At 35.2% G+C, this 26,112-nt stretch overlaps 1 protein-coding gene across 1 annotated transcript in view; it reads left to right on the forward strand.

Annotated features, from left to right (window-relative positions):
* The first annotated feature begins 2,703 nt into the window (after nt 1–2,703).
* DYNC2H1 (dynein, cytoplasmic 2, heavy chain 1) overlaps nt 2,704–26,112 on the forward strand; it is a 377,952-nt gene continuing 354,543 nt past the window's right edge. Inside the window, exons 1-13 of the mRNA XM_011927022.1 lie at nt 2,704–3,042; nt 6,794–6,964; nt 7,359–7,494; nt 8,434–8,552; nt 9,832–9,976; nt 10,732–10,964; nt 13,559–13,693; nt 13,801–13,914; nt 14,041–14,152; nt 14,486–14,610; nt 15,929–16,104; nt 18,415–18,610; nt 21,922–22,017. Of these exons, the coding sequence (XP_011782412.1) occupies nt 2,848–3,042; nt 6,794–6,964; nt 7,359–7,494; nt 8,434–8,552; nt 9,832–9,976; nt 10,732–10,964; nt 13,559–13,693; nt 13,801–13,914; nt 14,041–14,152; nt 14,486–14,610; nt 15,929–16,104; nt 18,415–18,610; nt 21,922–22,017 (1,953 nt within the window). The 5' untranslated portion in view covers nt 2,704–2,847. The remainder of the gene's footprint in view (nt 3,043–6,793; nt 6,965–7,358; nt 7,495–8,433; nt 8,553–9,831; nt 9,977–10,731; nt 10,965–13,558; nt 13,694–13,800; nt 13,915–14,040; nt 14,153–14,485; nt 14,611–15,928; nt 16,105–18,414; nt 18,611–21,921; nt 22,018–26,112) is intronic.

Here is a 26,112-nt window from a genome sequence, read left to right on the forward strand (position 1 = left end):
TTGCAGTGCAGTGGCGCGATCTAGGCTCACTGCAACTCCTGCTTCCCAGGTTCAAGCTATTCTTCTGCCTCAGCCTCCTGAGTAGCTGGAATTACAGGCATGTACCACTGTGCCCAGCTAATTTTTGTATTTTTAGTAGAGACGGGGTTTCACCATGTTGGCCATGCTGGTCTCGAACTCCAGACCTCGTGATCTGCCTGCCTCAGCTTCCCAAAGTGCTGGGATTACAGGCGTGAGCCACTGTGCCTGTCAGTAATATTTTAAGTAAAAAATAATTTTTTAAAGTATAAAGTATAAAAAGGTCACCAAAAAGCTTCGGAAATGGCATATAGGACAAAATTAGGAAACCTGGGCTCAGAAAGTTTTGGGCCTTCCCTTCCTGTTTTTATGCCACCTGCCAGCCAACTGCTAAACCAATGCCCCACATTAAAAAAAAAATCATTACTACAATATGGATATCAATTACTCTTTTGGTTAGAGTAGCCTAAATTGCCATAAAAATAGCCTCACACAGTTTAATGTATAATGCCTCATACACAACAAAGGTTATTTCTTGCTTATTTAACAACTGCAGACATTATTCCACACTGTGATTCAGGGTCCTAGGGTCCCACTCTTTGAAAGTTTTGCCATCCCTGTTGCTTTGTTGTTATGTGCATCCAGCTGGCAAAAGGTAAAGGTACTCTCACTTCTTTAAAACTTTGCCCTGAAGACACACACATTACTTCTTCTCACATTTTATTGGTGAGAATTAGTCACATGGACACACCTGGATGGTAGCTATGGAAGGGAAAAATAGATTTTGGTGGATATCTGGCTATCACTGTGATATGGTGTATAGAGATTGGCTCAGAATTGGATTTTGGTATGAATCTTGGTTCTACCACTTACCATCTCTGTGTTTTTGTGTAAGTTATTTAATCTGTGAGGTTCTTTCTTCTTTATTGTATGCTTGATACAATAAATAAAGTCCGTACCTGTCTTTTCTTCCCACTCTATTCTTCATTTTTCATATATAGTAGTGAAAAGGAAACACAAAACCTCTTTTTCATGGGGTTTACATGTCAACGGGAGCTTCCGTGTTTGAGATTGGTGTTAAACTTGAATTTCATGGTTTGTGGAAGCCCGAAGCTTCCTCAAGAGTTCTAAAAATTCTTGGGAGGATGACATACTCATGATCTCATCTGCTTTCTAGACTCATCTTCCTACATGTATTGCCTTTTTATTCACCATATTGTTATGGAAGCTTGATTCAGCCATTTCATACATTTCCACCGAAACAACTCACCAGACCGAGCGCTTGTGGGTAATGGAGACTTTCCTGAAGACTTTGGTAAGAGTGATAATGCCCACTGCAGAGCAAGAAACTCTGTAACCATAGTGGTCACTTTGGCTTTCAAAATCTTTTTATTAGCTACACAGTCATCTTGGGTTCCTGTTAGGATTTTTTTCCCCACCCAGTGATCAGCATTCCATATCACTGTTTGGATGTTTTCCCATCCAGTGGCCAGACTCCCATCTCCCACCGTTTGGATATTTCATGAGAATTTACATTCATTTCCTTTTATAATTTAGAGCAGTTCACCTTTTTTAAGTTCCCACTCCAAAATCTTAAGTTGCTCAGCAGATGAAAGGACTCTCCTTCTAATTCTCAAACAATATAATTTTAAGGGGAAGTTATTAAGTGCAAACAAAAAATCTGTATATGTTTATGTACCCTAGGATCTTAGGCCAAACCAGAGCTGAGGTGATGAATGACTACAGCAAACACTTCCTGGGGGCAGGAACTGTGTCCCAAGGGCCTAGTTCGGTACTTGGCAAATTGTGTTAGACTGGTGCAAAAGTAATTACAGTTCTTGCCAAAAAACCGCAATTACGTTTGAACCAACCTAATAGTATGTAGTAAATATTTTTAGAAGAGAATTACTGAATTGAGAGTGTTTGAGGAATGTTCAGATGAATGACCGGCAGTTTAATAGTTTATATTTATGCCATGGGGTAGAAAATGACAAAGACTGTTTTCATATCCGTATTTTCACAGAATTTGGTTGCGGTTGTTATAAAATAAGCTAAAAAGTATCATTGTACATTTTAGCTATTTTACAAATATGGTTGTGTTCGGGTAATGATTGCAATGAAAAAAATCGCTGATTAAATTTTTCTAAAATTAATTATAGGAGAAAAAACAATGTTGGGAAATGGCAGCAGCACAGAAAGGAACAGAGGGCGATTGAGAAAGTAAATTAACATTGTATTGAATTCATATTCTTTATAAGCCTCTCTAAAAAGCGATTTTTAAATAGTGATCTCTTATAATCCGCACTACACTCCAGGTTGTAAGAAAGTATTTACCCCTCTTACAGATGTGTACCTTGACGCTGACAGACTGGTTTGCTACCAGGTGCACGTGGAGAGGGAGTACTGGAACCCAGCTCTCCTAAATGTAGATCACCCTGCTGTACTTGAAGGCTAGATGTCTTTCTTCTGACTATGCGTGATAAGAAATCAGTAAGAAAAATAAAAGGCATGTTTGAGAGCCAACACAAACTTGTACAAACCCCTTAAAATCGATGACCGCAGGGAGCCGCTGAGGAGCTCCGAGGCGGTCGATCGCCTCTGCGAGCTTTGCGTGCGCCTGCCCCGGGAAGGCAACGCCCACCGCGCGCCGCCAGTGACGCGGCCGTAGCGCTCCGTCGCCATAGCGACTACCCCTGGCAACAGCGAAGCTCTGCGGTCTCGCGGTCGGACTAGGGGTTTGAGCCAAGCTCCTCTCTTCCCTTCACTTCCCTCTGGACTGGTTTCTTCTTCCTTCCCCCTACCCCCAACTTCCCTTCACCCCTTCCAATCATGGCGAACGGGACTGCGGACGTTCGGAAGCTCTTCATCTTCACTACTACCCAGAATTACTTCGGGCTGATGTCTGAACTCTGGGATCAGCCACTGTTGTGCAACTGTCTTGAAATCAACAACTTCTTGGATGACGGTAACCAGATGCTCCTCAGGGTGCAGCGATCCGACGCCGGAATCTCCTTTTCCAACACGGTACGGTTCCTTGCACTCCTGCCTGACCCCTGACCACTCTTCAAGTTCCCAGGCCCAGCCAGAGGGATGTCGGGTCACACTCTAGCTTTACCAACCGGATCATTTTCAGGAACGCAAGGCTGTCTCCACTTCTCCTGCATTATTGGCTTAGCTGCTTTGGCCTCGTGCTTAAGCATATAGTTTCCAAGCTTTGCATCCTACCTGACCAAAGCAGATTTCCCTTCCACACATCTGAATAGAAGCAATTAGATTTTATTTTATTTTAAATTTTTATACGGAGTCTTACTCTGTCGCTTAGGCTGGAGTGTAGTGGCGCGATCTCTGCTCACTGCATCCTCCGCCTCCTGGGTTCAATCGATTCTCGTGCCTCAGCCTCCCAAGTAGCAGGCGCGCACCACCACGCCTGGCTAATTTTTGTATTTTCAGTGGAGACAGGGGTTTCACCACGTTGGCCAGGCTGGTCTCCATCTCCTGACCTCAAGTGATCCGCCCTCCTTGGCCTCCCAAAGTGCTGGGATTACAAGCATGAGCCACCGCGCCCGGCCTATATTCTGCTTTTTAAGAAAGACTACAGATACGTTATAACTACAAAGAAAACATTTACTTAGTTATTTTTATTTTTTCTCTCTCCCCCTTTTGAGGTTTTTTTGAGACAAATTCTAGTCTATCTTTTTTGGATCAGCCTCTGATTTTAACATTGCCCAAAGGAAAGATTAGTTAGGAATTTAAATTTTTGCGAAATGATATATTTCAAAATAAAGTTTGAATTCTTTATTGGTGTACAACATGTGATATACTGATTTATTAATTACACTGCACCCTCCACTGGCAGGATTGCTTAAAAAATGGGTTGCATTTGCAATCAGGGCTTATATATATAAACCTAAAAGAAAAACACAGAAGAAAATTGCCTGACACAGTAAAGGGGACTCAGTAAATAGATTTAAGTTAATAAAACAAAGACATATTTTCAACCTCTTCCTCTTGCGTTCACCCTTATCCCTAGGTGTGGCAGAGTTTTCGACACTCAGCAAAAGCATTCAGTGCCTTTTTTTTTTTTAAGATGGAGTTTCGCTCTTAATGCCCAGACTGGAGTGCAATGGTGCAATCTCCGCTCACTGCAACCTCTGCCTCCCGGGTTCAAGCGATTCTCCTGCCTCAGCCATCCAAGTAGCTGGGATTATAGGGCATGTACCACCACACCCGGCTAATTTTTTGTATTTAGTAGAAACTGGGTTTCACCAAGTAGGTCAGGCTGGTTTTGAACTCCTGACCTCAGATGATCCACCCACCTTGGCCTCCCAAAGTGCTGGGATTACAGGCGTGTGCCACCGCGCCTGGCTTCAGGGCATTTTTATAGGATGATTGAATCATTCACCCCATTCACTATCTTTATTCTTAGGTTTAATTCGATTGTATTTAATACACATTTACTTTGAACTCAATATATGGAAGGCACTTTGCCAGGCTTGATGGATTTACGAAGATATAAAAAGGATGGATAATCATAGCTAACATTTATTTTCACTTTAAACTCTGTCAAGCACTGTTCTAAGTACTTTATATGTATTCGTTCATTTAATATCCATAACAACACTGTAAGATAGGAACTATTCTTATTCTTATTTTATGGCTGAGGAAAGTAAGGGACAAAAGTTACAACCTAAATGTTAACTTTTCTTTTGCTCCAATAGATAGTGTAATTCAGGGTAGAGCCCCCTGCTTTCTGCCTTTCCTAGACTCACTCTAGTGGCTTAGGATGACATATACTCAGCAAATGATAAAATCAGGGCACACTGTTGTAAATGCCACTGAAAGTTCAGATAGAATGCAGTAGAAAAGATGGATAGGGGTTTGGATTTGTGAAAGTGTGTCTTAGCTTGGGTATTTGAAAGTTGAAGTTAGAACTTTCTTTTTTTTTTAAGTTAAAGCTATTAATAGTAAAGCCCAACGATGTATCTGTTATTTCTAGTTGTACACATCACTGCAGGTTTTTAGTCATTTTTGAAAATATTTTGTTATGTCTTCAGTTGTACTTCAGATGTCTGATAGTTAGCATGGTTCAATAAGTTAATAAGTCAGCAAATATTTATTGACTACCTACTAGTACTGGGGACAAAACCATGAGCACAGAGTCCATATCTTAAAGGAGTAACATTGGAATGGACAAAGGTAGGCTAAACGCATGCTACAGATATATGTAACATCATTTTGGGTATTGATAAGTGCCGTTAAGATAAAAATAATGTTATAGTAGTGATGGAGTGGGGTGGGGAACTACAGATATATATAGGGTGGGAGATAATACGTCTCTGGATTAGTTATCTTTGAAGTGAGATTTGAATGATGAGTTGCAGGCAGACATAATCTGGGGGAAGGGTGTTCTAAGCTAAAGAAACTGTAAGTACCAAGGCCCTGAGCTGGGTTTTAACTTAGTTTCGAGGGGCAAGAAGAAAAAACCCAGAGTGGTGGCTGAAGTTTATGGTATGAAGGAACGTTGTGGTAGATGAGAAGGGAGAATAAGGTATAGGCTGATCATTTAGGACCTTGTACACCATTTAAATTGAAATAGGCAGTTATTGGTAATCTTAAGAAAGAGAGAGCTGTGATCTGGTTTATGCTTTAGGACACAGGTTTTTCTGTAATGGGCCAGATAATATTGTAGGCAACAAGGGCTCCATTGCAGCTACAACTTGGCCTTTGAGTGTGAAAGCAGACATGTAATCAACTTTGTAATAATACATGTAATTGAATGGGAATGGCTATGTTCTAACAAAACTTTATGGACCCTGATGTGGATTTTCATATACTTTTTGTGTGTCATGAAATATTATAAACGTTTGAGCAGTAACAGAAAGTTTCAGCTCCTTTCCAGCAGCCAAAAATGTAATTTTTTGGATAGAAAAAAGTGGCGTGAGACCCATAGCTGTTCTTCATACACAGAAGTGCCCTTGTTTGAAAGCTTTTTAATTCTTAGACTTCTTTTCCTGAAAAAATAAATGAGAATAACTGAAAATGTGTGTAAAATGCAAAAACTTCCTTTGACTAGTATACTTCTCAGCTAATGAACTAATTACTGTGAACTGACCTATTTTAAACAAGGTTGCTGTAATGAATTCCAATTGAGTTCATCTGGTTCTGATTTAAAATAATCTAGCTATGTGACAATTTAACAAAAAAGTTTTATGCTCTGAACTCTTTAAGGAAAAATTTTCAGTTAAGATAAAGTTAATTTTAGGAGATAGACAACTTAAATTCATTTTTGTAGTTTTGAGTGCCTGTATACTTTTAAAAGCACCTTTTAAAATGCTTTTTCTAGGTAAGGGGGTAATTAACATTTAGTTATAGACTTTCTGGGTTACTAGAGAAATACACTGTTCATTGTGTACCTGGAGCTTACAGTTTTCATCTGTACTATTACTGATTCTGGCTGGAATGGAATCTGGCTGGAATGGAATCTGGCTGGAATGGAATCTGCCTGGAATGGAATAGTTAGCAGTCAATAATGTATATATTGTTTTATGTTTATAAATAACTTATCAAAGTGACTTTATGATCTAATGTAAGTGGGAAGAAATTTTTAAATTGAAGTATTCTTAAGGAGAGAAGAGATAAATTGGTTTTAATATATTTATTTTTAAAGTAACTATTTTTTTCCAAGAAGTATAATTATAGTGATACAACTTTGTATACCTGTTTTTCAACTATTAAATTTTATGACGATAACATTAAAAATCATTTGTCACTTTAGATTGAGTTTGGTGACACCAAAGATAAAGTGCTGGTGTTTTTCAAGCTGCGGCCTGAAGTAATTACCGATGAGAATCTACATGATAACATTCTTGTTTCATCTATGTTAGAGTCACCTATTAGTTCCCTTTACCAAGCAGTACGGCAAATATTCGCACCAATGTTGTTAAAGGTGAGAAAAGTAGCTGTCATTTTTTTTTTAACTGAGGTATTTGGAGAAATGTTTTCATATAAACATAAATATCTGTTTTTACTGTTAATATTATTAGTGTTTCAATTTTAATTAAAATTTCTTAACTTTTTTTAAACTTAAATTTTAATGTAAGTTGTGGTAAAAAATAGAGAAATCGGAGAAAAGTATAAAATGCAATCCACATCAACTCTTAACATTTCTACATTAGATGCTTTTTATAGTTTTAACTGTTGAGAGGACTTTTTATTCTTCTTATGAAGTGAAGGTAGTGGCAGGCTTTAAGAAAAATGGGTGTTTGTACAGTGTTTTGGGAAGCCAATTTGATTAGCAAAATTTTGATCAATCTTGGTTGCTCTTGTCTGTTTTTATTTAGGATCAGGAATGGAGCAGAAATTTTGATCCCAAACTTCAGAATCTTTTGAGTGAACTAGAAGCTGGGTTGGGTATAGTTCTACGAAGATCAGACACTAACTTAACAAAATTGAAATTTAAGGAAGATGACACACGAGGTATATCACCATAGCTTAATAAAAGAAAATACAACATGATTGTCTCATTAGTACATTAGTAAATGAACATATTTCTTTATAGATTTCTTCAAATACTTTAGGAATTTCTCTAAGCTTTGGTTTAAAAAAATGAGTAGATTTATGTGGATATGGAGAAGAGGAAATTATAATTGTTAATAATGTGCAATCTAGCTTGAGCCTCCAGAGTAGCTAGAATTACACGTGCATACCACTATCCACTGGCTAATTTATTTTAGTTCTTGTAGAGATGGGGTCTTGGTCTGTTGCCCAGGCTGGTGTCAAACTGCTGGCCTCAAGGGATCCTCACTACTAGGCCTCCCAAAGTGCCAAGGCAGTAGTTATGTTCTATAAAGTCACTGTAAACACTGAGTTAGTGAATATTGAACCTTTGTTCCTAGGAGCAGTACAGGGTTAGATTCCTTTGAGCCCCTGGTCACAACATCTCATCAACTGATCAATACATAACCTTATTTTTTTTTATTTTCTGTTTAAAGACACTTTAATTCATATATATTATTGATTCATTAACATTGACTTCATGGCTAACAGCACTGTAACTCATGCCTGAATGAAGCTTAACTAACATGTATTTTTTCTGTGAGGCACATTACAACCTTCATGTGATTTGGAATGCTAGACAGCAATTTAGTACTTTTTTGGGGGGCCATTTTAAACCGAATCACTAACAAAAAGCACACAGATCTGAAAAATGTGGCACTAAGTTTATAACTTTTTAAAGTTATAAAAGGAGACTTGTTTATAGTATAAAATAGGAAACAATAAGGAAGTGTCACCTGTTTGACCTCAGCTAGGAGCATATGTGTTAGATGACTCAAATATTTTGCTGCTGTGCTGTTTTGTATTCATTTTTTTTCTCTGATATTCTATACCATTTTTTTCCCCTCTTGACTTTTACAGGTATCCTTACACCAAGTGATGAATTCCAGTTTTGGATAGAACAAGCTCACCGTGGAAATAAACAGATTAGTAAAGAAAGAGCCAATTATTTTAAAGAATTATTTGAAACAATTGCAAGAGTATGTGATTCATACATAGTTATATATTGGGCTTCTTATAAAAGTACTTTAGGATTCAATTTTTATAGTCTCTCCTCTGTTTTGAAATCTACTTGATGATTGTGAACAAAATAGATTATATGTAGAAAAGTTTAAGTTATGTATGTAAAATGAATTGAGAAATCCAAAACTTAGTTAATTCTAATCTCCATAAAATCTTTTTCTCAATAACGAAATTACGCCTGGGCGTGGTGGCTCCCACCTGTAATCCCAGCACTTTGGGAAGCTGAGGTGGGCAGATCACTTGAGGTCAGGAGTTCGAGACCAGCCTGGCCAACACAGTGAAATCCCGTCTCTACTAAAAATACAAAAATTAGCCGGGAATAGTGGTGGGCGCCTGTAATCCCAGCTACTCGGGAGGCTGAGGCAGGATAATCGCCTGAACCTGGGAGGTAGAGGTTGCAGTGAGTGGAGATTGTGCCATTGCACTCCAACCTGGGTGACAGCGTGAGACTCCATCTGAAAAAAAACCCAAAAAGCAATAAAACCCCAAAATTACTTTTCTGCAGGTACATAGTGAAAAACAAATATAACAGGTTTATCCATGTACAGGTAATGTGTTCTTTTGAATGGGTGTTCACTTTGTTCAAATTAGCATTTTGAAGTAATCTGAAATATAAAAAATCTTAGTTTTATGCTTATTTAATTGATTATTCCTTTATGTGTCTACATTGAAATTGAGTAACCATTTTAAGTATGAACATAAAAAGTCTATTCTTTTCAAAACAAATATATATTAATTTTCTACTCCTTTCCACTATTATTTCAATAATATTTTAATAGAATGTTTTAAATGGTTTTAAGCTTTTTTGGGTAACAGTGATAAAAATAGCATGATAAATCTTGACTGTGGTTGTGTGATTAAACATAATATTGTGAATTAATAATGAATGAATAAAGACATGTGAACTACAGTGGGTAGTGCATATGTAGAGTTGAGATCACCTTTATTGGGTAACTTTTAAAAAATCAAAATGTAAAGAAAATTAGGCCAATTGTGTAAATGAATGAGTAGACGTTTTATAATGTTTATATTTTGTCTTTTCATGACATTTATGTTTGAGGGGAAATTATAGGGTATTTGCATATGGAAGTAGTTATCAGCTGTTAGAAAAAGGAGGAGAAAATAATATGGCAAATGTTAGACTTGTGGCAGTTGAAAAGGCCTGGGAACATTTTGATTATATTACCCGAGGTACAAATATAATTATGTTTAAAAATTAGTGCATTTTTGTTCTAGGAGTTTTATAACTTGGACAGTCTATCCTTATTAGAAGTTGTCGACTTGGTGGAGACTACTCAGGATGTTGTAGATGATGTGTGGAGACAAACAGAACATGATCATTATCCTGAGTCACGAATGTTGCATCTCTTAGACATCATAGGTACTAGTAAAAAAACGAACTTTTGGAATTTCGAAAACCTGTCTTATTTTGTTTTCTTTTTGTCATTTAAGTCCTTACTTAAAATGCTCCTTTATGTAATACTGTAATTGAGAGTAAGTCTTAAAGCAAATCATGTAGAATTATTTAAATAGATATTTGTATATAGTTGGGTAGTATAAATCATATGTGTCAAATTCTTTGAATCATTAATCTAACCAAATTTACATAGATTTTTAGTATCTATGCGTATATTTAGGCTATTTTGAAATAAACTGAAAAATAAAGTATATAGGCTTATTTGTTAATATTAAATATTTTGACCTTGAAAATACCCTTGCCATTATTTTCATAAGGAAATATCAGATAAGTACATAAAGTTATATGTACAAATATATTTATTGCAGCATTGTTTGTGGTAAGCAGAAGTAAATAGCAATTAAGGATTGTTTACATAATGCAGTATCCATACAGTAGGCTCTGCAGCTTTGAGGAAATTGTATATACATTTCTATACTTAAAAGGTGTAATGGTATATTGAAAATTGGAAGATGCAAAAATGCAAAGCAATATGTGTGTGTGATTTTAAAAATATTTGTTACTGAGAGTGGTAGTCTAAGGGTGTGCACGTGATATTTCATAGATCCTTAGTTTGTTAATTTGTATATTTTTAAAATATTGTGATAAGCATGTATTTTATAATTATTCTATAAAAACACATTTATTTCCATTAAACTCTTTGCTTGATGTTTTATTAGGTGGTTCATTTGGAAGGTTTGTTCAGAAAAAGTTGGGAACTTTGAACCTATGGGAAGATGCTTATTATCTTGTGAAAGAAAGTCTGAAAGCTGGTATTTCAATTTGTGAACAGTGGGTGATAGTCTGTAATCATCTAACAGGTCAGGTGTGGCAGCGCTATGTTCCTCATCCATGGAAAAATGAAAAATATTTTCCAGAAACACTTGACAAACTTGGCAAACGCCTTGAAGAGGTATCAATTTGATTATCTAGATCTTTGTCTTTAAATGTAAAGTATGTCTACGCTTGTTTGTAAATGTATTTTATAATCAATAAGCCCTATACATCTGCTGGAAATTCATTTTGTGAGAGAACAGGAATTAAAGTTCTTGTTGGGGCCAATTTCCACATCCTTTCTTTTTATTTGGTGTGAGACTGGTCAACTTGATAGTTGTGAGCTTATATTTTGTTCTTTATTGTAAAAAGATAATCAGCCCACTTGACCATGTATGGAAGCTTTCAGGGCATCTTTTGGCTATTGCAATTGTTTTTAAGTCGGGACAACTTTTTAAGTGGTATTCAGTGGAAATATTTGAAACAATTGCTTAATTTACACAAGTTATGAGTTTCAGTAAAGAACATATATTTAGCTTACAGGGACAGGCAAAATGAGATTACTTAGAGATTGCAAAACTGACCCTTCCTGCCTTGCTTAGAAGAACTATAGTTCTTTACTGGAGACTTAAAAAAAACAAACAAACAAACCAACTTTTTAAAGATGAAATATTTCAAACGTATTAAAAAGTAAAACAGTATAATGACTGTCCATGTATCCACCATTCAATTTTAATAGTCATTGACATTATTCAGTTCTTGTCTCATCTTTGTTTTTCCCTGCCTTTCCCCTAATCTTTTTTTTTTACTGGAATATTTTTAAAGCAGAGATATTATATACTTCCACCCTTAAAACATAACCACAATGCCATTATCACAGCCAACAAAATGACAATAATTTCTTAATATGTTTTTATATCTAGCCAGCATGTATTTATCCTGATTTTCTCAGAAATTTGTAAATAGTTGGTTTACTTGAATGAGGTTGCAAACAAGGTGCACCCATTGTATTTCGTTGATAGGTCTCCTGAGACATTTTTAATTTAAAAGTTTCCCCCTTTTTATGCCATATAGCATTTCTCACCTTGCTGTATCAGGACGTATGTGGTATCAGGTTTTCCCATTTTTAGTGATGTGAAGTTTGATCTGTGAGGGTTCAGGTATGATCAGTCTGATGAATTCATTATAATGCTTTCCAACTTTTAAAAAATGCTTTTAGCAGTCATTAATCATGAAGAGTTACAAAATGGTAATTTTCTAATTCTGGTGTTCTTTCTGCTTTTATTAGTCATGACTTTTCTATAAGAAGAATTTTTTCTTCAACTTTTTAGTTACTTTGAAATATAGTTTGCATAGAAACAGCAGTATAGATAATTGCTTATTTCTTTTGATCACTTTTTAGAACAATGAACATTAAGTAGATTAGCATCATATTAAGTTCCATCAGTAACCAATGAAATGTTTTTTGATAGTGTCATTATGAACCCATTAATTTTTTTATTTTATGTGTTTCAGTCCATTCTAGTTATTATTATTATTATTATTATTATACTCATATTGTTCAGTTTTTGGACAGAGAATGCCCCTTCAAGTTGCCTCTTATGCCATTTTGACATGACTTCAGTGTTTCTTTCTTTCTACTTTTTTTGAGATGAAGTCTTGCTATGTTGCCCAGGTTAGAGTGCAGTGAGGTGATTTTGGCTCACTGCAACCTCTGCCTCCCAGGATCAAGCAGTTCCCCTGCCTCAGCCTCTGGAGTAGCTAGGACTACAGGTGCATGCCACCACACCTGGCTAATTTTTGTATTTTTAGTAGAGATGGAGTTTCGCCATGTTGGCCAGGCTGGTCTTGAACTCCTGACCTCAGGTCATCCGCCCACCTCGGCCTCTCAAAGTGCTGTGATTATAGGCATGAGCCACTGCACCTGACCAACTTCAGTATTTCTTTGATAGCTTTCAAGCCCCCAAAAGTGTTCCAGTCCAGCCCATGTTGTACATTTTATGTCTCATACCTGGAATTAGTAATTTTTTTCAAGGAGCCTGATTCTTTTTTGGGGATATTTAACAACAACCTGTAGGGGAAGTGCTGTTACTTAGTTATCAATGCTGTTAGGCATTCTCAGTAGACAAAACTGCTAATAGGTAAATTTTTAGCAAGAGAAAAATAAATCATGAGTTTATACTAAGATTTACAACTCAAATAGAAGGAATTGTTTTCACTTAACCTTTTTGATTACCTTTTGATTGTTGGGAAATTTTTAGCTCAAAATACAGTATGTGTTTCCTAGCTGTTTGTAAATAATAAAAAATAGGGCTGTTAACATGTCATTTCATTATTAGAAGTGCAAATTAATGCAGAATAATGAAACTCAGAAGTTATTACTATATTAAGGGTAGGCTCTAAAAATTTACTTAAATGAGCTGTAAATATAGTTTAAACAGTTTTTTAAACTGTGTTAAACATTAAACATAGTTTAAAATATTTAGGTCTTATATATATTCATGAGATTTGAGCACACTTATTAATGTTAGTGTGATGAAACAGTTATGTTTTTGAGCATCACTCTGTTGTTGTCACGTGTCAGTTCTCTGGATTAGAGTTTCAGTTTTATTTTATTTTTTTCTTAGTGAACCTAATTTAAAGAAATTCTTGCCCAATATATCTAGATTTTAGACCTATTTATGCAAATGGTTTGATTTAAATAAATTCTGTTTTTATAATACTTCGTTTTAGGTCTTGGCTGTTAGAACAATTCATGAGAAGCTTCTTTATTTTTTACCTGCCAGTGAAGAGAAAATCATATGCCTCACTCGAGTATTTGAACCTTTTACTGGCCTGAATCCTGTGCAATATAATCCATATACTGAGGTTGTATATATATTTGTTTATGTCTATATAGTTTCCTGAATATGTTGTTCTTTTTAAAGACAGATTTAAAAAATACTAAAGTCTGACAATGTTGTTAATGTGTGTAGCCCTTGTGGAAAGCTGCAGTGTCTCAATATGAGAAGATTATTGCACCTGCAGAACAAAAAATAGCAGGAAAATTGAAAAGTTGTATTTCAGAAATTCAAGACAGTCCACAGCAGGTAAAACATTGAGATATTTCACTTTTAATATTTCTTTTAAGCTATTTAGGAGATATATATATATAGATATATATTTACTGAGTTGATCTGTTAGGATGAACGTATACTTATTTTATTTTCTATTAGCTTCTTCAAGCATTCTTGAAATATAAAGAGTTGGTAAAGCGTCCAACTATAAGCAAAGAATTGATGTTAGAAAGAGAAACTTTACTGGCAAGACTTGTGGACTCAATTAAAGGTAAAAGTTTATAAGATTATAGTGTTTGCTTAAGAGAACAATTTTGTATATTACTTTTTTCTTTGTTGCATACCATTTAGGATTAAAGATACATTTTTCTGACATTTTCATGTGGAAGATTAATTTACTTATTCTGTTATAAATGACAGTTTTTTTGCATTAACAAGTTATTATCTTCTCTGTTACATTTGATACATGGTACAGTCCTTGGGGGTAAGGACCAACTCATTATTTTTCTATCTATAGCATTTGACATAGTGCTTGGTACATGGAAGTTATTTAGGAAATCTTTACTAATTCTTTGTAATCATTTATTTGATTTAATTTTCATAGATTTTCGATCAGACTTTGAGAATCGGTGCCGAGGAATTCCTGGTGATGCATCTGGACCACTTTCTGGCAAAAATCTTTCAGAAGTTGTCAACAATATAGTTTGGGTTCGCCAGTTGGAATTGAAGGTATTTATTTTAATAAAAAGATGAAGAGTACTAATTATAAAATCTGCTAAATTAAGGCATGTAGAAGGTACTCTAGAGTTGTAGTAAATATATTCTCTGTTTTCCTTGGCACAGCCATCTAATTTTCATACAAAATGCCGAACACTGAACAAGTATGCAGAGAAGTTTTAATGGTTCTATTCCTTCTTTCTGTAGAGATAGTACATCATTTATTCCAATTGCAGTTGTTCCAAAGAAATACCTGTATTCAGGAAGAAAACATCCTTTACACTGAGTAAAAAAAGAAAAATCATTATTTACAAAAATGAGCTGGATGTGGTGGTGCACGTCTGTAGTCCCAGCTACTCAGGAGACTGAGGTGGGAGGATCACCTTAGCCTGGGATATTGAGGCTGCAGTGAGCCATAATTGTGCCACAGCACTCCATGGTGGATGACAGAAAGAGATGCTATCTCAAAAACAAAGTTATTGTAAAATTTTAGTAGTTGCAAAGTCTTACCTGCAAGTATGTTTATGTAACTAAATTACTTTAGGTTGAAAGGAAAAGGAAAGGTAAAAGGTATGGTCTAAGGTAGTGACAACAATTTATAGATTTAAACAATTATTATTTTAATACTATTGAAATTGACCTAAGACTCGTATGGACTTACTAACTAGTATGTGGTCCAATGTCTTGCATTAGACTTGTACAATAAATGTTAATTGATTATAGTCTGTGAGTAAGAGCAAGACCTCATGGAATATTACAAAAGACAGCATATTCGACATTTCTGCTTATTCAGGTTTGTATTTTTGATGTTTTATTTTCTGATATATTCTGCCTAATGATTCTGTCAGTCAGTTTTCCAGGGTGCTGTAATGTTCTCCGTAGAGTTGTGGAGGAAAGGCATTTATGTCTCTTAATTGACATTCCCATTGGCCTAATTACCATTTGAGCTGTTAATCGGAGCATGTTGCTAAGGGCTGAAATTATTACTGAACGTGTTTAGGAGTGATGCTGAAGTTCCCAGAGTTTCCTCTGAAAAATCACTGGGGCACAGATATTTTGAGGGCTGACTTTCCCTTTACCCTCCATTTTATTCTTGGAGTTATGCCTTGCATGGGTTATCCTCTTGTGTTTGCTATTCTGTGGCTGTGTAATTCAGAAGCAAAGTAGGGGTTAATATTTTTATATTCTTTGGTAAATCTTCTGTTTCACTATTTGTAGATGAAAAGGGAAATAATTTCTGAATCACGAATCAGAGAAGGGGACTCCTTACTTTATGCTAATTTTTTGGAATTTAAATAATGCACACATCTTTGTAATCTGACTTTTTAAGGTTGATGATACTATCAAGATTGCAGAGGCTCTTTTATCTGACTTGTCAGGATTTCGATGTTTCCATCGAAATGCCGAAGATCTCTTAGACCAGCTTAAACTATACGAACAAGAACAGTTTGATGATTGGTCCAGGGATATTCAGTCAGGTTTATCTGATTCCAGATCTGGTTTGTGGTAAGTATAGATACATTAAACTGTAAAATCCAAAACCATATGTTATTAATTCAAATACCCAGATGGAATTAATTATCTTTTTCCTTTTTCCAAACTTGCTACTCCTCTTCGATTTTTTTTTTTTTTTTTTGGTTTTTGATCATCAACTTTTAATTCATTATGGTTGGAAACTTTGATGATTTAGTTAACTGCCTCCCTCTTGTTTCTCTTGTCTATTCCCCAGAATTAGGGATTCCCATTTTAGAATTAGCCCTTCCCTCATGCTTTTTTGTTATTGGTATTTATATATGTTTTTCTACCTTTTTACATTAATATTATACACACACACATACACTTTAAACAATGTTGCAGTTCTGTAAAATTGTATTATTTTTAAACTCCTTGAGACAGGGAGTATTTCTTCATGGTGTCCCACATAATAAGGCTTTGGTAAATATTTATTGAGTTATATTGAATGTATTTTGAATGTATTTTATTAACCTTATTAATTCTAATGGGAATTTAAAATGGATAGTTTAAAAAAGTCAGTTTCTTTGTACCTCAGGTCCACTGTCTCCAGCATATTATTGTGGTTATTTTTAGAAACTCGTCATGTCTTTTTAAAAGTAACTTTGTCCATAAATGAAGTTTTCATTTTCCCTATACTGCTACAAAGGATAATTAGGCCAAAAATAGTACCTCTTAAATTGAATAATTCTTTTGAAGTCTAGAATTCTGGCTCTGGAGAAAAAACCGAGGAAACTGAAGGGTGTTAGGGCATAATGATTATAATTTTATGCCATTTAGTTCTTTCTCCTTCTAGTTTGAGCCTAAAACATGAGAGATACTCCAAACAAGAAAAACAAAAAACAAACAAACAAAAACCACAGTGCTTTAGTCAGCTAATTTTGGAAAATTTGCATACTTCATCATTAGAGCTTCAGCGGAGGTCCACTAGCATGGTAGCATACCAATGGTCTGAGATCTGCTGTTAATAAGTTTGTTTAACTTTGTTCCTTCCACACAGCGTTTCTCATTTGGTTTTGAACCCCCCGCCTCCTGTCTTTGTTTTTTCTTTTTTAGACCTATTTTTTGTCCCATAGAATCATCAATCTGTTTTTGGACATATTTTGGGAAACGCTGGTATATACAAACTAACTTTGAAGATCAATCCTGAATAAAGGCAAAAGAGTCACCATAGTAGTTTACTGGCATGCTTTATGTGTATATAGGAAAATTTGGGCTAAATCATCATTTTAAGCCATTTTAAAGTATTCTACTTTTTATTATATTTTGTTTTATATGCTATTAAATAAGCTGAATACTTTTGTTCTTTGTTTTTGAGTAGGTTACCTTGTAATATCTGCAACTTTTCTTAATTGTGAGGGTGTTTTGAAATAATGAGGCTGGGTGTGATGGCTCATGCCTGTAATCCCAGTACTTTGGGAGGCCAAGGTGGGAGGATCACTTAAACCCAGGAGTTTGAGAGCAGCCTGAGCAACATGGTGAAATCCTGTCTCTACAAAAGACAAAAAAAATTAGCTGAACATGGTGACTTGCCTGTTGTCCCAGTTATTTAGGAGACTGAGATGGGAGGAATCCGTGAGCTCAGGGAGGTCAAGGCTGTAGTGAGCCATGATTGCTTTACTGCATTCCAGACTGGGTGTTGGAGCAAGACCCTGTCTCCAAAAAAAAAAAAAAAAAAGAAAGAGGGATTATATAAACCTAATCCTAAAGGAAGGTGATGAAAGCATAATACCTGTTGCTGGACTTAGTTCAGCATTTTTGCAATCCATTCTGATTTGAGCTCCCCAAAGTAACATTTGCTATTATAGCCTTTACAAGAAACACACAAAAAGGACAATTATTAGGTAGTGAAACAAAGGGTAGAAGAATGAAACGTTTTAATATCTCTACTCCTACCATTTTGATATTATTTATCTTTTAATAAAAGTACTAAAGATGCAAGTTATGCTGATTTTTTAAAACAATTGAAGGTATCTTTAGAAAATGAATCAAAATTTTTTCTTTATCGTGGGTATGATGTCAATTTTGAGTTTTCGCTGAAAAGTTAAGAAATCGATTTTTCTTACTTTAAAACTGCTTGGTTGAAATATTAATGTGATGATATATTTTGGATATTGCAGTTTGTTTCCAAAATCTGACTTGTGAAATAATATATAGAAAAAACCCACAACTTAAAAGCTATAATAAAAAAATTTTTTTTAACTTTGAGCTAATATTAGATGTACAGAAAAGTTGTAAAAACTATTGTGTTTATTAGTCAAAACAGTAAGAACACGAAACTTAACAGGTTGTTTTGTTTTGTAGTATTGAGGCTAGTAGTCGAATTATGGAATTGGATTCTAATGATGGATCACTAAAAGTGCATTATTCAGATCGTTTGGTGATTCTTCTGAGAGAAGTTCGTCAGCTCTCTGCACTTGGCTTTGTTATTCCTGCCAAAATACAGCAAGTTGCAAACATTGCGCAGAAATTCTGCAAGCAAGCAATTATTCTTAAACAAGTATGAAATTACATTTTTTGAATACCTACCTATTTGGAGTTCATTACATTAGACTAGAATATGCTAAAGCCTTTTTTTTTTTCCCAAGGCTAAGAGAATAGCACTGCCAGCTGTGAAATTATGGTTTACTAAATGAGTCTGTTACAAAACTTGCTTTGTAACCTATAAGGAATTTATTAAATTGTTATTGTTTATTGCTTTTCACTCTAAAAAGCATTTGGAAAATAGTATGTTATTCTTCCTTCTTTTGTTTCATGTTACTTGCATAGGTTTTAAAGGACCTTCTAATTAAGGAGTCCTCTGCCTGCCTTCTAGGGGCAGAGTCATAAAGAATTATCAGGTTGATGAATGGTTTCTGTTTCTAGTCATTTTCTCAGTGACATTGCCATCATGTCACTTGCCTAAAAATCAACTATTATCGGCTCACGGTGTATCTCCATAATATGGCATACAAGGCCCTTCTTAATCATGACCCAACTAAACTGACTGGTTTTGGCCTTTACTACCTATGCACTTCCCTGTCATACTGTACCCTATGCTTCAGTAATATAAAACTTTGCTTTTATCTGAACACATCTCCATGCATTTAAATCTGTTCTCTGATTGGAAAACTCAGTGTGATTGTTTAATTTCCAATTCACAAGTCACTTTCTCTGTTGTGTCTTTCTTTAGTTGATTTTTATTCTTTGGGCAGTGTGAAAATCACTATTATAATACTTCTCATATTGTATCTGATTTTTTTTCATCTTTTCCTTGACTTGATTATTGTATTTTAGACGGCAGGAACAGTATCTTGTATATTTGGTCTTTCATTTATTCTTTTATTCAACAAAGATTCATTGAGTATCTACCCTGTCATGCATAGTGTAGTGAGGATACAAAAATGAATACATTACTGTCATAGTCAGGCACGGAATTTCTTAGCCTCCTTACTTTCGATAGTTTGGATCAATTCTTTTTTTAGGGGGCTGTGCTTTGCTTTGTATGCTTTTTATTGGCATTCTTGTCCTGCACCCAGTATATCCAATAGCATCTGTTTAGTGCTGCCAATCAAAAATATCTCTTAACATTGCCAAATGTTCCCCTGAGGTAAACTCTGCTTTGGTTGAGAATCACTGGTCTAGTGGGAGAGAGCAAACTAAACATCGAGTGCTCATTAAATATCAGGCCTTGTGGTAGATGCTTTAATTATGTTATTTTGAGTTAATTCCCCATTGTACCACTTATCTAATTGGGGATCAGATGTTTAACAAAGTTTTCCCAGTGCCACATAGAGAGTAAGTTATGAAGCTGCGATTTGATATCAAGTTTCTCTGACTCTAGAGCCCATATTTGTTTCATTTCAATATAGTGATGGACAAGTAGATCAATATTTAATGTATTATAAGTACTATATTACAGATGTTCAGGAAGTCTTGTGAAAGCATAGAGGCAGGGAGTTTCAATTCTTTTCCTAGGTAGGGATAGAAGTAGTAGCAAGTAAGTCTTTTCAGAGGAATGATTGATGTGAGTCTGGAAGAGTGTACATACATTTTTCTCAAGTACACAGAGGATTGGGTGATCATTTCAGTCGGAGCAACTCCTTAAAAGCAGAGAGGCTTACTTACTTTAATATGGTAAGTATTTAGTCTTACACAATAGGAGCTCAAAAAATGAATGGTCATAGGTATTTGTACTTACCCTGGAAGAACACCTGGGAAAATCTATTTATATATTCCTTTATTTCTGAGCAGATATTTAGCTGGAATAGGGTGTACAAAGTAGAATGTTGGAGAGATAGCAGTATGGCCAGATTGTAATAGAATATATACTATTCTATTGCTTCTGGTTTTCCTGATTGTACTTTTTCTGGGCCTATTTTGTGGTACAGAATAAGTGCAGTGGGTTTTCCCCACCAAATAAAGTATATTTTTATATGTATTAGTGGAAAGAAGAGGATCTCTATAAAATTAGTTAAGAAGTATTTTTTAAGCATCTACTATGTGCCAAGAATTTTGTGAGGTGCTGGGGACATAAAAATTAACAGTCTCCTTGAATGCCTTAGACTTAAATGCCCAGGGTGTCCACTTGATCTTATTCCCTCAACCTCTCCTTTTTCCACCAACGCAGTTGAGTGTCCTTCTTTGTCCACCACTGTTCTTTGTAGGATCTCTATTTATTGATTAATTCAACAAGCGTTTATTGAGCGCTTGCTGTTTGCTTGGTTCTGTTCTTAGAGCTATCATTCCAGTAGGAGAGACAGGTAACAAACACCTAAATATATAATGCAATGTTAGGCAGTGATAGTGATAAATGCCTTGAAGAAGAATAAAACAGAATAATGATATTGTGACAAAGACTGCTATTTTATACTGACTGGTCAGGTTAGGTATGCCTTGATGGAGAGGTAATGTTTGAGAAGAGACATGACATAAAGTAGGCAAAAGAACCATGCAAATGTCTAGAGGAAGACTATTCCAGGGAGAGGGAATGGCAGATGTAGAATTCTAGAAGGAAGCCTCACTTGTTAGGTGAGAATAATAGTAAAGAGGCCAGTTTGGCTCATTCTTTAGTATATTGGGAGACAATTGGAAAGTTTTGAGGTGACGGTTTTGGGATTTTGAGGTTTTATTCTCAAGTGTATTGGGAAGTCATTAGGTTTTGTGTAGGCAAGAGGTGTGATATATGTTTAAAAAAGACCACTCTGGCTGCTTTAAATAGACTATAAGAGGCCATGATTGGAAGCAGAGAGACCAGTTAGGAAGTCTGTTGTGCTGGTCTTGCCGAGAGATGAGAGTGTGTGGATCGGGATGCAATTGATGGGAGTTGGGGAAAGTGGTTGGATTCAAGATATATTTTGAGAGTATAGGCAATAGGCTTTTGCTGATTTGGAATATGAGAGAAGCATTAAGGACATCTCAAAGAATTTTTGGTCTGAGACATGAATAAATTATTGTGGCATATACTGAAAAAAGAAGGAGCGGATTTGGAGAAGTGCAGGAATTAAGAATTTAGTTTTTTAGCACTTAACATGCCTCACTGAGTTCCTTCTTTCCCATGAGATTATGAACTTCTTGATTCCAGCGACAACGTTTTACAATCTATGTTTAATCAGACCTCAGGACATGATTGGCAAATTGTAGGAACTCAACACTTACTTGTTGATTGTGTATATTAATATATGAACAAATGCCCTATTGTAGATGAAAAACCTATTTTCTATTTAAATTTTAGGATTGAGAAAAGTTAATATTTTCATTCAAACAATTAAAAATCAAGAAAAATTAAAAATGAAGTTATTAATTATTACGAATTGGACTTTTACTTTGTAGGTGGCACATTTTTATAATTCTATTGATCAACAAATGATTCGAAGTCAGAGGCCGATGATGTTACAATCTGCCTTAGCATTTGAACAGATAATTAAGGTAAATGAACTTTTAATTTTATTATAATTAGATTTTACATGTGAAGTGTTTTAATTCTTAATTTTCTGGTGTTCCCTTCAGCTTAACATAGCAAATGATCTAGATTTTGTTTTGCTTCCAGGGACTTCCTTCACTCTTAACAAGTAAAACTTTTTTTCCAACTGTACATTGAAGCGGTTAGAATATTTAATATATTTTGGTACTGATTTTGATCAATTGCATTGATATAGATAGAATATGATTTGCATGATGTTATATTCATTTATTCTCTGAAGTTTGAGGTCCTTATACACAAGGTTCCTTAGACCTTTTCTACCATCTCCCAATTTTGTAATGTAAGACTTACTTTTTATTTGTGGTTATTTAAATGTCTATATATAAGAAATTAGGAGGCTGGGTGCAGTGACTCACGCCTGTCATCCCAGCACTTCGGGAGGCCAAGGTGGGTGGATCACCTGATGTTAGGGATTTGAGTGAAAACAACATGGTGAAACCCCATCTCAACTAAAAATACAAAAAAATTAGCCAGGCGTGGTGGTGGGTGCCTGTAACGCAGCTATTCCGGAGGCTGAGGTGGGTGAATCACCTGAGGTCAGGGGTTTGAGACCAGCCTGGCCAACATGGTGAAACCTGTCTCAACTAAAAACATAAAAAAATTAGCCAGGCATGGTGGTGGGTACCTGTAATCCCAGCTATTCGGGAGGCTGAGGCAGGAGAATTGCTTGAACCTAGGAGGTGGAGGTTGCAATGGGTCGAGATCGCACCACTGCACTCCAGCCTGGGAGACAGAGTGACTCCGTCTAAAAAAAAAAAAAAACAAAAAAAAAAAAGAGAAAAGAAATTAGGAAATCCTGTAATAGTGTTTAAACTGAATATTACTATGTGACTACTAACTTTTTGAAGTCTGTATTTGTAGTCTTCATAGACATGAAATGTTTGACAAAAATAGGCAGAAGAGGTATATGCCATTTTTTTTTTCTGTTTGAAAGTGGATAACTAGTTGTGTCAGGGTCCACAGGACCAGCCCAGGTTCTTTTATTTGCTTGGAGGATCCACAGGACTCAGTGTATGGTCATACTCATAGCAGTATTTATATTTATTACGGTGAATGCATACAAAGCAAAATTAACAAAGAGAAAGGTGCATGATGGGGTGAAGTCCCAAGAAAACAGGTACAGACTTCTAAGAGTCCTGTCCCAGTGGAGTCACACAGGGTGTATTTATTTTTTGCAGCAACAAATTGTAACATATGTGAAATCTTGTGTTACTGGAGAAGATCATTAGAGACTCAAAACCTAGGTTTTTATCAGGGGTGGTCACGTAGACACTTTCTGTCTAGTATGCACTGAAATTCCAAACTCCCAGAAGGAAAGCAAATATTCAGCATAAACCATATTATTCAGGTACAGTGAGCCACTCTTATCAGTTACAGTGGTAGGAACTCTTCTGAAATCTAAGTTCCCAAATGCCAGCTAAGGGGATTCTTTTAAGCAGGTCTTTTGAAGGATGGTAGTCAGACCTGCTATGTTAACTCTTTTCTGCACACTAGTTCTCAAGCTTAATAATTCTAGAATTTATATTATTCATATTATAGATGTTATTAAAAGCACTTTTTTTCTTGTTGGCAGAGATTAACATGAATTTATAATGCAAAATTTAAAAACATAGGTAAACAAAAATAAAAAAATGTTGTATAATCATACCATCAAGAAATGACCATTTAAAAAAGTCTGGTATATATCCTTTTAAATATTTTTCTATGCATATTTTTGAAAATGTATTTATATTTTTAAAAAGTATGCATAGTTTTGGAAATGGAATCACACTTTATTATTTTTTACCTTTTTTCCCCTAATGTATAGATCATTTTAGTTGTAAGCCCTTACAACTTTTTCTTCTCATAAATTTGTTTAAAATAACGTCTGTGGTATTTCTGAGGAGGAAACTTATTTTGCAAAATTGTGTTGTGAGAAGTAAATAATTATATTTAACATGTTAAATGAGACACAGTAGTGCTTATAAAACTAGGATAGGTGTAGAGAGAACATTAAGGTTCTGTGTGATGCGCTGTCTACTTACTATATTGCAGAAAATTAGACTGTAAGTTATTTATTTTCATATTTTCAAGTGATAGAACAGTAAGTGGTATATAGTAATTACTCAGTAAATACTTTGTAATTCGTCAGCTATTTATTGAGCGTCTCCTATAATCCAGATACTTACTATGCCTTCATTGACCACTTCAAGTGAAATATTGAAGCTTTTCTTCTGTTTAGGTTTCTTCACTCTCTCTACTTTGATATATTTGTCTTAAATATTTTCCCTATATACATTGAAACTACATCAGATGGTGTTATAATTTTTCCCCCAGTCATCAAATATGATTTAAGAAACTCGTGACAAAAAGGATAGTTTATTGTATAGTTATATTTTTTACTTATCCTAATATTCTTTTTTTTTTTCTGAAGTTCTGTGCTCCTTTTGATATGTTTTTCTTTCTTTAAAGAACTAACTTCCTTTAGCCATGGTTTAAGATTAGGTGTGCTAGTGACAAATTTGCTTATCTTTCCTTTGTCTGATAATATTTTCCTGTTTTCCTTTTCACCCATTCCTGAAAGGTATTTTAACTAGATATAAAATGCATATTGAACTTTTTTTTTTAGCACTTTAAACATTTTCCACTTCCTACTGGCATCTGTGATTTCAGCTGACAAACTGTTGTCATTCGAATTTGTATTCCTTTCTGAATAATGCATTGTTTCTCTTTGGCTCCTTTCAAGTTTTCAAAGAACCTTTGTCTTTAGTTTTCAGAAGTTTAATTATTGTCTAGGAAAGCATGGAATCTTTTTAAAGTTTATCCTATTTGGAGTTTACTCAGCTTCTTGAATCTGTAGGTTTATGTCTTTTGCCAAATTTCTTAGGTTTTCAGTTACTATCTTTTGAATGTATTATTTTTCTCTCTTCTTTTAGGAAGCATGTATATATATATATATATACATATACTGCTTAGAAAGCAGTATATGTATATATATAAAATCCTTGGAAGCTAATATATATGTTAACTCTTTTTTCTCAGAGCCTCTGTTCATTTTTCCCTTTATGTTCTCTTTGTTGTTCAAATTAGGTAAATTCCATTGATTTGTTCTCAAATGTACTGATTATATCCTCTGACATCTCCATACTGCTATTGAGCCCATTCAGCCAGTTTTACATTTCTGTTATTGTATTTTTCAGTTCTATATATTCCATCTAGTTTTTTTATAATTCTATTTTTTTACTTGAGATTTTCTGTTTTTCAGTAGTTTCAAGAGAATTTGTAATTGCCTGTTGAAGCATTTTTATGATGGCTGCCTTAAAATCCTTGTCAGATAATTCTTATATCAGATTCATTTCAGGGTTCACATCTGTTATGTTTTCTCATTCTAGTTGTGATTTTTTTTAGCTCTTGTTAACACAGGTGATTTTCCCTTATATTCTGGTCATTTTGGATATTATGATGCACTGTATAATATTTAATTTTTATATTTTAGAAAGCAGTCTCTTTGGTGAGAGGCTTGGGTGTGTGCATGTGTTGAGTTTCCTGCTGGGCCCTATGGTATCAAAGTGGAGCATTTGTACACTGAATCATTGCAGATTAGTGGAATAGAAGTTTAGTGCTCCATTTTACTTTACTGATACCTTGTTGTGAAAGTGAGGCACCAACTTGGAGGCACCTTATTGCCTCCAAGCTGGAGTTTAAGCTCAGCTCCCTTCTGGACCCTGTTGACTTTAGGGAGGAGGAGTCAAGGAGTGGAGGGCAGATTCACACCTTTCTGTTGCTGCGAGTGGGGGTGGGAGCTCAACTTCTTGTTCAGCCTCATGAATATTACCTTGGCAAGGGGATTGGAGCACTGCTTGCTTTTGCCAAGTAGGTGATGGAAGGTCAGCTTTCTACTTAGTCCCACTGAAATGGTAGAAAGGGGTGATTTTCTCTTTGGTGTTAAACTGCAGTAGGATGTGTATTGCTAAAGACATTTTCTGTTGTTAGGCTGCTGTTTTCCTACCCCTTTATGGGCTTTTCCTGGAGCTTTTTTTAGTCTATGCCTGTCAGTGGTT

The sequence above is a fragment of the Colobus angolensis genome, unplaced genomic scaffold (assembly GCF_000951035.1).
Source record: "Colobus angolensis palliatus isolate OR3802 unplaced genomic scaffold, Cang.pa_1.0 Scaffold7, whole genome shotgun sequence".
Taxonomy (NCBI): Eukaryota; Metazoa; Chordata; class Mammalia; order Primates; family Cercopithecidae; genus Colobus; species Colobus angolensis.